The sequence below is a fragment of the Siphateles boraxobius genome, unplaced genomic scaffold (genome assembly GCF_051911475.1).
Source record: "Siphateles boraxobius isolate OS27281-9 unplaced genomic scaffold, OSU_SipBor_1 13, whole genome shotgun sequence".
Classification (NCBI taxonomy): Eukaryota; Metazoa; Chordata; class Actinopteri; order Cypriniformes; family Leuciscidae; genus Siphateles; species Siphateles boraxobius.
In genome coordinates, this window is record NW_027508733.1 from 3,268,329 (window position 1) to 3,281,207 (window position 12,879).

Here is a 12,879-nt window from a genome sequence, read left to right on the forward strand (position 1 = left end):
AGCGAGACCGAGTGTGTCTGCGCGCGAGCGAGACCGAGTGTGTCTGCGCGCGAGCGAGACCGAGTGTGTCTGCGCGCGAGCGAGACCGAGTGTGTCGAGACCGAGTGTCTGCGCGCGAGCGAGACCGAGTGTGTCTGCGCGCGAGCGAGACCGAGTGTGTCTGCGCGCGAGCGATACCGAGTGTGTCTGCGCGCGAGCGAGACCGAGTGTGTCTGCGCGCGAGCGATACCGAGTGTGTCTGCGCGCGAGCGATACCGAGTGTGTCTGCGCGCGAGAGAGACAGAGTGTGTCTGCGCGCGAGAGAGACCGAGTGTGTCTGCGCGCGAGAGAGACCGAGTGTGTCTGCGCGCGAGAGAGACCGAGTGTGTCTGCGCGCGAGAGAGACCGAGTGTGTCTGCGCGCGAGAGAGACCGAGTGTGTCTGCGCGCGAGAGAGACCGAGTGTGTCTGCGCGGGAGAGAGACCGAGTGTGTCTGCGCGCGAGCGATACCGAGTGTGTCTGCGCGGGAGAGAGACCGAGTGTCCAAGAGCACGCTCGACAGTGCGCGAGTGTGTCTGCGTGCGAGCGAGACCGAGTGTGTCTGCGTGCGAGCGACACCGAGTGTGTCTGCGCGCGAGCGATACCGAGTGTGTCTGCGCGCGAGCGACACCGAGTGTGTCTGCGCGCGAGCGACACCGAGTGTGTCTGCGCGCGAGCGACACCGAGTGTGTCTGCGCGCGAGCGACACCGAGTGTGTCTGCGCGCGAGCGACACCGAGTGTGTCTGCGCGCGAGCGACACCGAGTGTGTCTGCGCGCGAGCGACACCGAGTGTGTCTGCGCGCGAGCGACACCGAGTGTGTCTGCGCGCGAGCGACACCGAGTGTGTCTGCGCGCGAGCGACACCGAGTGTGTCTGCGCGCGAGCGAGACCGAGTGTGTCTGCGCGCGAGCGAGACCGAGTGTGTCTGCGCGCGAGCGAGACCGAGTGTCTGCGCGCGAGCGAGACCGAGTGTGTCGAGACCGAGTGTGTCTGCGCGCGAGCGAGACCGAGTGTGTCTGCGCGCGAGCGATACCGAGTGTGTCTGCGCGCGAGCGATACCGAGTGTGTCTGCGCGCGAGAGAGACCGAGTGTGTCTGCGCGCGAGAGAGACCGAGTGTGTCTGCGCGCGAGAGAGACCGAGTGTGTCTGCGCGCGAGAGAGACCGAGTGTGTCTGCGCGCGAGAGAGACCGAGTGTGTCTGCGCGCGAGAGAGGCCGAGTGTGTCTGCGCGCGAGAGAGGCCGAGTGTGTCTGCGCGCGAGAGAGGCCGAGTGTGTCTGCGCGCGAGAGAGGCCGAGTGTGTCTGCGCGCGAGAGAGGCCGAGTGTGTCTGCGCGCGAGAGAGACCGAGTGTGTCTGCGCGCGAGAGAGACCGAGTGTGTCTGCGCGCGAGAGAGACCGAGTGTGTCTGCGCGCGAGAGAGACCGAGTGTGTCTGCGCGCGAGAGAGACCGAGTGTGTCTGCGCGCGAGAGAGGCCGAGTGTGTCTGCGCGCGAGAGAGGCCGAGTGTGTCTGCGCGCGAGAGAGGCCGAGTGTGTCTGCGCGCGAGAGAGGCCGAGTGTGTCTGCGCGCGAGAGAGGCCGAGTGTGTCTGCGCGCGAGAGAGACCGAGTGTGTCTGCGCGCGAGAGAGACCGAGTGTGTCTGCGCGCGAGAGAGACCGAGTGTGTCTGCGCGCGAGAGAGACCGAGTGTGTCTGCGCGCGAGAGAGACCGAGTGTGTCTGCGCGCGAGAGAGACCGAGTGTGTCTGCGCGCGAGAGAGACCGAGTGTGTCTGCGCGCGAGAGAGACCGAGTGTGTCTGCGCGCGAGAGAGACCGAGTGTGTCTGCGCGCGAGAGAGACCGAGTGTGTCTGCGCGCGAGAGAGACCGAGTGTGTCTGCGCGCGAGAGAGACCGAGTGTGTCTGCGCGCGAGAGAGACCGAGTGTGTCTGCGCGCGAGAGAGACCGAGTGTGTCTGCGCGCGAGAGAGACCGAGTGTGTCTGCGCGCGAGCGATACCGAGTGTGTCTGCGCGGGAGAGAGACCGAGTGTGTCTGCGCGCGAGCGATACCGAGTGTGTCTGCGCGGGAGAGAGACCGAGTGTCCAAGAGCACGCTCGACAGTGCGCGAGTGTGTCTGCGTGCGAGCGAGACCGAGTGTGTCTGCGTGCGAGCGATACCGAGTGTGTCTGCGCGCGAGCGATACCGAGTGTGTCTGCGCGCGAGCGATACCGAGTGTGTCTGCGCGCGAGCGATACCGAGTGTGTCTGCGCGCGAGCGATACCGAGTGTGTCTGCGCGCGAGCGATACCGAGTGTGTCTGCGCGCGAGCGATACCGAGTGTGTCTGCGCGCGAGCGATACCGAGTGTGTCTGCGCGCGAGCGATACCGAGTGTGTCTGCGCGCGAGCGATACCGAGTGTGTCTGCGCGCGAGCGATACCGAGTGTGTCTGCGCGCGAGCGATACCGAGTGTGTCTGCGCGCGAGCGATACCGAGTGTGTCTGCGCGCGAGCGATACCGAGTGTGTCTGCGCGCGAGCGATACCGAGTGTGTCTGCGCGCGAGCGATACCGAGTGTGTCTGCGCGCGAGCGATACCGAGTGTGTCTGCGCGCGAGCGATACCGAGTGTGACTGCGCGCGAGCGATACCGAGTGTGTCTGCGCGCGAGCGAGACCGAGTGTGTCTGCGCGCGAGCGATACCGAGTGTGTCTGCGCGCGAGCGATACCGAGTGTGTCTGCGCGCGAGCGATACCGAGTGTGTCTGCGCGCGAGCGATACCGAGTGTGTCTGCGTGGGAGAGAGACCGAGTGTGAGCATTAGTAAATTGGTACATCCTACACAGTAATATATAATTACTATATAAGAGGCATGGTAGTTTGATTAATGGACTCCAATAATTAGTACTACAAACGTCTTGTTTTGAACTATTGTTCAATAAATAGAAATAATTAGAGCACATAAACTTTCATATGGAGGATTAAATAAGATTCAATTTATGCAGTAAGATTTCACAACTAATAACTGACACTGTACCACAACCAGGTTTTACATTTCTTAAGCGTCAAATAACAATCATTCTGAATTGTATCCATTAATCGAACATCCATAGTTCTGCCTTGAAATGTTCTCATTTGGTTACATTCTGTTATGGAATATTTGTTTTTTATTGATTGTATATTTTGAGTTTTATTCACATCCATTATGCAGGTACAATGCAAGTTTATATTTTGCTTCCTAAAATATATTTACACAATGTAAAATGTAAAATAGTGCCCTATTGAAGTTTTGCTACATTTTCTCTATAGTTTTCTTTATTTTTATTTATTCTTTAAGGAGATGAATTTTGATGAATAAAAGGACCTGTTTTATTTTGATGCACATATTTGTACATTAGCAGGAATGTAGCACAATATGGATATGAAAGCATTTATAATTAGCCTATGTGACAATAAAATTTGTTTTGGTTAAAATCAACAAATAATCGTGATAATTAATCGTGATCTCAATATTGATAAAAAATAATCGTGATTATCAATTTGCCCATAATCGTGCAGCCCTAGTTTGATTTCTAACATTATTCTCTCAACAGACATTTACATCGATAGTCTGGCGTTATAATTTATTTGCTTTTGGTGTACTGTGGGTAAAACTGTTTTTAATGGCAGGCTAGCAGATACCGTTGACTCGCGCTAGCCTAGCACCGGCGAACTGTGCAACTGGAAGGACTGGATGAACATTTTTGAAAACTGTCTCCACTGATAAATAACACCCAGGCTAACTTGGAAATGAGGTCCGATGTCCAAAATCCTGAACCACCCCTTTAAGCCTGGCTCACACTACAAGAGTTTTAGGCCGATTTATGCCCGATTTCCCCCTCCCGAGAATCTGAGAAAAAAATCTTGTCGAGGACCTCGATCGGTTCCGATGTTTGGCGCAGATTATCTGGTAATGTGAGGCGTTCACAGATCGAATCTTGCACCTCCCGATCTGCTCGCAGACACATCGGGGCCGTCCCGATCATATCAAACATGTTTGATATTCAGGATTTTAAATCGGGATGAGCAAGATTGTGATTACGTCAGTACTGTCACAATAGCCAATAAGAAACAAGTAGGGCTGTCGCGGTGAAGGCATTTCCATTGAGGTAATTTTGAGTGAATCAACAGCGTGATATGTGGTATTATCTTTATTTATTTATTTATTTGCTAAATAAATAAGTGTTACACTGTTGTTAGCAGGCACGAAGACTAGTACATAATTCATGTGTGAGACAGTCTAACAGAAGGATGAACAAAACCTGTGAAATATCAACTGAGTTCATAACTCTGAGTTCTTGTCATGTTTTATTACCATTTTCTACAGCGAATAAACTGATAATGTGAGAAATGTTGAAGGTGTCTGAATACATTTTGGTTTTACTATTAATTCTTATAGATTTGAAGCATGACGATAATATAAAGCGTCTATTGTTGGAGATTTTGCTATATAGTTTATATTGTAAGAGTTCTTCTATAGAGTTTGTGTCACTCACAGGCTGTTGCGGGTTCCAAGATGGCATGTTGTGCTGAGATTCAAACCAGCCTGATTTAGAGGCAGCCATGTCAGGTGACGCCGAGGGGTTCGAGTCCGAGGGTCGGTTCTGAGCGCCTTCGTAATCAGTGGGTGGAGGACCGGCCAACGCAGGCTTCAGTTCTCCTGATGACGTTGAGAGAAAGAATGACATGACAAATATTCAAAATCACATCACAGCAAGAACGACATCACAGCAAGTCAAGAATAGACAATTCACAATTCATCACAGTGATTAAGGAATGATATCAAGGCAAAAAGACAAGATTTATGTCCAGCATTATAGGTAAACAATGACATCATAAAAAGAATGACGCCATGCATGACAAGTCAAGTCCGGAATGATGTCAGAGGCTGGGAATGACATCATATTCTATTCGGAATGGCAAATGAACGCAAGTATGACATTACAAATGGCTTTGAATATAACAAGTCAGGATGTCTGACCCAATACCACCTTGTCTTATATATATATATATATATATATTATTTGTTCTTTTGCAATTTGTGTACCTATTTATTCTCTATTTTTCTCTCTCTTTTCTTTTTCATCTTCTCTCAACAATCTCACCATTTCTCTCATAATTTACTTTTCTTCCCTTTCTTCCCCTTACGATCTTTGATCATTACTATGTTCTGTTTTAATAAATTTAAAAAAATAATAATAATAAAGGAATGTCATCAGGGAAAAGGAAAGGAAAATCCCCCACCCCCCCAAAAAAAGCATCAGCATCATTAGTTCACCATTTTAAATGTCTTTACTGTCACTTTTGATTGATTTAACGCATCCTTGCAGAGTAAAGTATTCATTTCTTCAGTGTTTCATAAGCGACCGGATCCGTATGTGATGACGTGAAGTATCCATTTACCAGGCTGAGAGCTCATGGGCGCTTGGCTCTTGACTTCAGGGTCCACAGGAGTCAGCTGACCCACCGCAGCCGCTGCTGCCGCCACCGCCACCGTCTGCTGCTGCTTGAGATTGCTCACGAACTCCTCGTGCTGGGTCTTCAGTGCCTGGATCTGCTGCTGGAAGGCCACCTGGATGGGCTGCACCACCTGAGCGTACTCCGTGATGAGCGACGCCTGAGGAGACGACACAGACACATCCTCAACACGCCATCAGCTGGAGCAGGGTTATTATATAGCGGACTGAAACTACATTTACATTACCTTACATTTAGTCATTTAGCAGACGCTTTTATCCAAAGCGACTTACATTTGAGGATTAAACCAAAAATGAACTATCAGAAAAACTTCTTCATAGCTTGAAATTAAAACTTATATGAAGTTATAACCTATTTGATTTCAGCTATTTTTTTCCTATTTGACCTAAAACTGAAATTAAATTGTATTAATTTAGATTAAAATAAATAAATAAAATAAAACGATTCAAAATATCAATAAAAACTAGATTTTTTTAACTAATTCAAAATGAAAGAAAAAGAAAAAACACAACAAAATTACTAAAACTTTTACTAAAATTAAAATAAAAACAAACAATATAAATAAAAACGAATTAAAAATATTAACAAAAAACTTTATAGACATTTACAAAACAAAAATTTTAAATGACAAAAACATAAATACCGAAACTAACTAAAATCATTATGAATATCGAAAATATAAAAATAACAGATTCAAAATATCAAAACCATATTGACATTTTAAAATGCAACATTAAAAATGACAAAAAAACAGAATTAAATTACTTAAAAATAATATAATTAAAAGAAAAAGAAAATATATAAAAATAACTGATTCAAAATATCAATAAAATCTATATTTAAAAAAAACTATAAACATACCAAAATTAATAAAGACGAAACTAAATTGAAAATAGAAAAATAAAACCTGCTTGAAATTAGCAAAGCAACCTCTACCAGTCTGATGTCAGTGTGTGTGTGTGTGTGTGTGTGTGTGTGTGTGTGTGTGTGTGTGTGTGTGTGTACCTGATACTGTCCGAGGCCCAAAGCAGGACTCTGGAGCTGCTGAATGGTGACGTCATCAAAGTAGCCGTTCTTCTCCCAGAGCTGCAGCAGCTAAAAGCAGAAGCTTTTCGTCAGAAGTCACACACACACCATGACATCCAAGTCAATGCACAACTGACACTCACAGCCAATAAATAAATACATCACATGACTTTCTGCTGACATCTGAGAACAAACACGTGGGTCTAAAGCCGAGGCGATCGTACCCGTGTGATTTTCTGCTGCTTGTCTTCCTCCACAGCCAGGAAACTGGTGCAGTAAATGGGAACCACCACCTTCTGTAGAGCCGCCAAAAGATCCTTCTGATTTTTCCTCTGACTGTGGAGAAATCAAAGAGTTTTCCACAATAAAACACACACTTGGACTTGGCAAGTACAGCTAGCTACACTCCATTTTTATGCTTTCCTAATTCGAGAACTGAATATAACAACACTCAGAGAGAGAGAGAGAGAGGGAGAGAGAGAGAGAGAGAGAGAGAGAGAGAGAGAGAGAGAGAGAGAGAGCTCAAACACCGAATTGATTCCTCTCCCTTGAACGGACACATAAACACAGAATTATGTCAAAATACCCGTCTCAGCAAGTATTCTCTTGTTTATGTCATAAGTGAACAAAAAAGAAACAAAATTGAGAAGGAAATGGATGTCAGTTTTTTCGGTCTGTGCATTCAGTCTTAAAGTGACAGCACACACCCAATATTCCCAGTGTTGTCTATCATTGATATTAATAAAACAACAAAATACAGCTTTTTTTTTTGCTGATCCGAAAAATGAGCCGATTCATGGCTCAAAAACCGTAAATGATCCGAACCGTGAATTTTGTGATCCGTTCCCCCACTATATGCGCCAATTTCCCAGGAAGTGATGATTCGGTTATCTTGAACACATGGGATGGAAAGCTTTCTGATAAATACGGAAGCACAGATATGAAAATTTTGGCCGATACGATAAATCTTTACATTTGAAAGCCGATAACCGATATATTCGCCGATAAATCTAAATCCAAATTTTTATAAAAATTTTTGAGAGCCTGATTAAAATCAACAAAAGTCTCACCATTAAAATCCACGTCCCAAGCACAACGTTCTCATTATAATTTTATATAGCCTATATTTTCCATTTCTGAAGTGATTTCAACCATATTCCAAGCAAATTAAAACCATCATGGTGAACAGTGTGCATCTGAAGTGTCTCAGCTGAAGGAAATAATACATTATTTATCGGATTTAATAAATCGACCAAATTTTTCTAATCAGGCTGATAAAGATGACATTAAAAATGAATATCGATGTGGTGGCCGATATATTGTGCATTCCTAATGATAACATTACGATTTTGCACACAAGTTAACTTCGCAACTTTAGGATGAAAACACAGCTATTGATCCTATTCAAATGCATTATAATGCCACATAACTCAGTTGTGCGTCTCACCAGTGATGCAGGACGTCGTTGGTGAGATAGATGAGGTGCAGGCGGAGCTCGAAGTGCGCCTCGTCCGCAGTGATGCGGTTTCGGAGATGCGACGACATCAGTTCGCAGTGCTGCGGGGTCTTGGCGTTACCAAACATCCAGTTCTTTCCAGCCTGAGAGAGAAATAACCCACAAATAACTCATCTGACAGACAGATCAGTGAAAAGCGAGACCAAAGTCCCTTGAAGACAAATCGGCGGCCATCTTTGAAACGCAAGTGCAGCTCCTATCCCTTTGAATGGCGAAACATCAAACTCTCCAAAACTGTTCGCCAAGCTAACCATTAAATTTCATATTTGAAATCACCAATGAAATCTGACAACAATTGTCTAATAAAGCAACCGGAGCGTATAACTACAGTGACACGATGACTTCACGTAGCACTTTTCCCCATTCAGAATAAAACTCAGTAAGAAAAGCATTTTTTGCAAAGTATTTTTGTCTTGTTTTCAGTCCAAATGTCTAAAAATAATTAAATCAAGATGCAGTTACAAGATGAATTCAAATGACATAAGATATTATGTCCTGTTTTCCAGGGGAATTCATCAAAAGTTGATGCTTAAAAACAGCTAAATTATCTGCCAATGGAGTAAGAAAAATAATCTTAATAATCTTAATTTTAAACAGAAACAAGATTATTTTTCTTACCCCATTGGCAGATAATTTAGCTTGTTTTAAGCAAAAACACACTTAATTTTTATTTATTTCCCCAGAAAACAAGACTTAGTATCTTATGTCATTTTACTACTTTAGTAAATGGATCTTGATTTAAGAAACGTTTCATATTCGGACGGGAAACAAGACATAAATACTAAGTAAGAAAAGCATTTTACACAGTGTACGAGTCTAATTCTATAGTCTTTGGCGAGGCGTGAGATTTTGGGCACGTACCGAGATGGCGTCTTTCGTGCAGGTGTCTATGATGGGCTGAAGGAGGTTGTCCAACTCGTTCATGTCCAGCTGCGTCTCCACCACCAGCTTCTGCATCTGTTGCTCCATCGCCAGAGAGATGGCGGCCGTCACCTGCTCCTAGAAGCCCAAACACACACTCAGGGGCCGTTTACACCACACCAGTTTCAACTAAAAACAGAAAACCTTTTATGCGTTTTGACCGTTCATTTACCGCTCATACGTACATCCAGCTTTTTGGGGGCCTGAAAACGCAAACTTTTGAAAACGGGTTTCAACATGCACGTTTTTGAGAACGATACCGCTATCAATCGTCTCCGTGTAAACTACAAGAACGCGAATCTGTGAAAACGACGATGCAGATTTTGTCATTGTTTTTGAACACACCAGCTTATTCATAACCTTAACGCTAACAATTTCATACTAAAAGCTAAAAAAAAACTTTAATTTTAGGGCTGTCAGCGTAAATTTGTCCAGTTTAACGCGTTAAAATATTTAACGCAATTAACACAGCATCCGTTTTTTCCGTCATCCTTTGGCTAGCGTTACATTATATGATCCCGCTCTTATTCATGCAAATGCTTTTAAACCATTCAACCGCAACAAGAACGCACTGCCTGTGAATGTTCTGTCTATGTAACACACACACACACACACACAACATAGAAATACGTGCGCCAGTATTGTGTGCACAGACAGCACGCCAGAATAGTTTTCTTTCGCGCTTTAACGAACAATAACGCACACAATTATGCCAAAATGTCCGTTTTGTCGAGCATCTTCATAACATAAGAGCAGTCTTATTTAAATGAGTTAAAGTCTTAAATGAACGTAAAGAGTTGTGAGAGAATGAGGCGCGTCTGAGATCCGTGTTTTTTTAATCGATTGACAGCACTATTTAATTTTGATTTCATTGGGGCATTTAAGAAAATCAAACTATCGTTATCGGCAGATGTCATTCTGAATAACCTGTGAAGAAATTGAGTATCGGTGCATCTCTAATATCTGTGTAGGGTTGGGTATCGTTTGAATTTTAACGATTTCCGATTCCAATTTCGATTTTGCTTATCGATTCTGATTCGTATATAACATTCACATTTAGTTTTATTTCAAAACATTTAAATGTAGCTGAATATCATGAACAAAAATCAACAGGCTAGAATACACAGGCCTGTACAGAACGAGTGAATTTCTCTTTGCCTTTTATTGTTTGATTAGTGTTACTATAGCGACAGCAGCAGGAATATTAGGCTACTGTCACTTTAAGAGTTGCCCAATATAGTTACACATGCCTGCAGCACAGAAAACAGCGTTTTAATGGTTTAAAATCACATTAAAATCACCTTTTCTGTGCACATGTTTTGGATGTGTGAGCAGCACAGAAAACTAAGTCGTCTCACGCTTGAAAGCCATATTGAAATGCTCACAAAGGAATCGATAAGAGGAATCGAAATTTTAATTTAATGACAAGTATCCGATTCCTGACCTCAAGTATTCGATTTGTGTGAGTGTGTGTGTGTGTGTGTTCATGTATAGCACGTACCTGTCTGAGGCTGAGCAGGTGTTGCTCCTGTTGCTGCAGGTTCCACTGGCTCTGCTGGACGAGCTCCTCCACAGACGGTGTCGTTGGCGGGATCGGCGGAGGCGCGAGCATCGTCATCGAAGCAGGAACATCGGACACCTCTTTACCCGGAGGATTACAGAGCACTGCGAATCACAAGAACACACAGACGCAAAAAAACATGACTCCTACTGTATGCCATGACAAACCTCTCTCCTGCCAGCACGTCCAAACACTGGGAAGCGCTGCTAAAAGATGCGGGACTCTCTTTTGAATGGGCGTTTCCAGCGCAAAGCCATTCAGATCAGAGAAACATGCAGAAAATCACTCATGCTGGCTTTGATTTTTCCATGTCTGGAGATAGTCGCATGGAAAAAAAACTCGAACAAACGGGAAGACGAAAACATTTTAGGCCAAGGAAAGCATGGGGATATGATGTACTGAATCGACTCGAAAGAAACCAAAAGAAGAAACCAAGAGAGAACCCAAAGAGAAAAAACGCTTGCGGCTTTCTTAAAAGCAATGTTTGAATTAAGTTTTATTACAGAATAATAAACAAAAGTGATCATATCATGTATGAACTGTGAGGCAAAAAAAACAGTGCTGGAAAGTTACGTGCATAACGGTAAAACAAGGGCTCAAATCCCTAGATGTGAGAAACAGTAACAGCAATGCTTGGCAAATGCCACCAAAAGTGTTTCGCTGCTGTTTTTACTCATTATACAGGTTGAAGTATGGCTGAGAAAACGTAAGCCATAACATAATTTAACAAATTAAATGTATAAAAAAAAACATTTCAAGCACTGATTATGCAGAAGAACTCCATGAATACCAGGCAAACTTAAACATTTCTGATCATCGGTCTAATAAATACCTTCCATATTATATTCATCATCATGACTGGAAGAATCTATAAAGGAGAGAAGCACACCTTAAAGACGAATATATATATATATATATATAAACACAATACAGCTGTTAAACAGGCAAATCTAGCTCTACATTTCCATCACGAATGCCCTGTGTTAGTAGCAGGGTTACTATTGTTAAATAAAACGATTTAAAACAATTGAAATATAAACATAAAATGAAAGCTGAAAATATAAAAACAAAAGCTACTTCAAAATATGAGTAATAAAATAAAACTGGTTCGTAAAAAATAGATGTGATGCGTACGCTGCTGCTGTTCGATGGCCAGTTTGTATTTGTAGTAGCCGAAATATTCCCCTCCGAACAGAAACGAGAACTTGGGGTTGTCCTTCTGCTTCTCCATGGTCATCTTCTCAAACTCGGGTCCATTTCGGGCCACAAACTGGGCCAGTTTGTCAATGACATTTCGAAGCTCTTGATCTGATGGGAAAAATCATAGAAAAACAATAAGATACAGTAGGTTTTCAATACATTCAAATACAAAATACTCAATCACACACAAACTTACACGCATGGTAATGCCACTCTAGCGCACACACACACGCACACATACACACATATCCTTCCTTCTCTACCCTCATGATAATCGATCCCAAAAAATAATCTCTTTTTTTTTGTTTTTTGTCAATTATTGTTCTTATTTGTTTCATGTTGAATGTGTGATACATACTCTATATGTATATATATCTTTTTTCAATATCAAATAAAAAAATAAAATAAAAAAAGATACAGTAGGTTCTACAAAATAAATGTAAAAATTGTAATATATATATATATATATATATATATATTATTACTTATAATATTTTATATAATATTATTTTTATTAATATAACGAGTTATTTCAATAATTATTTTACAATTAAAAACATTTGATCTATTTCAGACATTTTCACACTTTTTTACATATCTATCTATATATAAATATATACACTATATATATGTATATATCAATATCTTTTTGTGACGACAGCAACGGCTAACACCAAGCCTCCACGGTTTTACTGTAGTAAATATGGTATTTTTATTGGAATCGTTGGTCATCTAATGTATAATCTTTATGCACAAAACTACTCAATGAAAACACGACAAACGATTTAGTTCCCACACATGTCAGTCTGATTTTATGTGTCAAGTGTGTGTTTATTAGCGTCGTTTTGATAATAATATCAGCTCATTCGCGCTCGCGCTGCAGTTCTCCTACTCGCGCGAGCGCACTGTTACCTTCTGGTGGCGTGGAAATATCCATCTTTCTCACGATTACACGCTAGAATAAGACCAGGAATTCATTTATACCTTATGACGCTGAGACGCGAAACAAAAATAAATCGTTTTTAAACCGGTGCGACCATTATATCGGCATGAGTTTGTTGTGTTTTAGCTCAAGATGAGGCCACGGGAAACCGAATCCTGAGCACTTCCTCCGGCGCATGCGCTTTGGTGACGTTCAGAACAGTCAT

The 12,879-nt window shown here is 43.3% G+C and overlaps 1 protein-coding gene across 4 annotated transcripts in view; it reads right to left on the reverse strand.

The window, feature by feature from the left end:
• Positions 1–12,879, reverse strand: part of cherp (calcium homeostasis endoplasmic reticulum protein) — a 22,831-nt gene extending 9,952 nt beyond the window's left edge. The window contains exons 1-10 of one of the 4 annotated variants that reach the window (XM_077225975.1): positions 12,644–12,864; positions 11,666–11,839; positions 11,364–11,399; positions 10,472–10,635; positions 8,911–9,048; positions 7,981–8,132; positions 6,758–6,869; positions 6,513–6,602; positions 5,433–5,646; positions 4,526–4,689 (exon numbers count right to left, since the gene is read on the reverse strand). In XM_077225975.1, coding sequence (XP_077082090.1) covers positions 4,526–4,689; positions 5,433–5,646; positions 6,513–6,602; positions 6,758–6,869; positions 7,981–8,132; positions 8,911–9,048; positions 10,472–10,635; positions 11,364–11,399; positions 11,666–11,839; positions 12,644–12,668 — 1,269 coding nt within the window. In that variant the 5' untranslated portion in view covers positions 12,669–12,864. Of the gene's footprint in view, positions 1–4,525; positions 4,690–5,432; positions 5,647–6,512; positions 6,603–6,757; positions 6,870–7,980; positions 8,133–8,910; positions 9,049–10,471; positions 10,636–11,363; positions 11,400–11,665; positions 11,840–12,643 lie in introns of all 4 variants that reach the window. The other 3 variants (XM_077225977.1, XM_077225976.1, XM_077225978.1) reach the window with 3 other exon arrangements.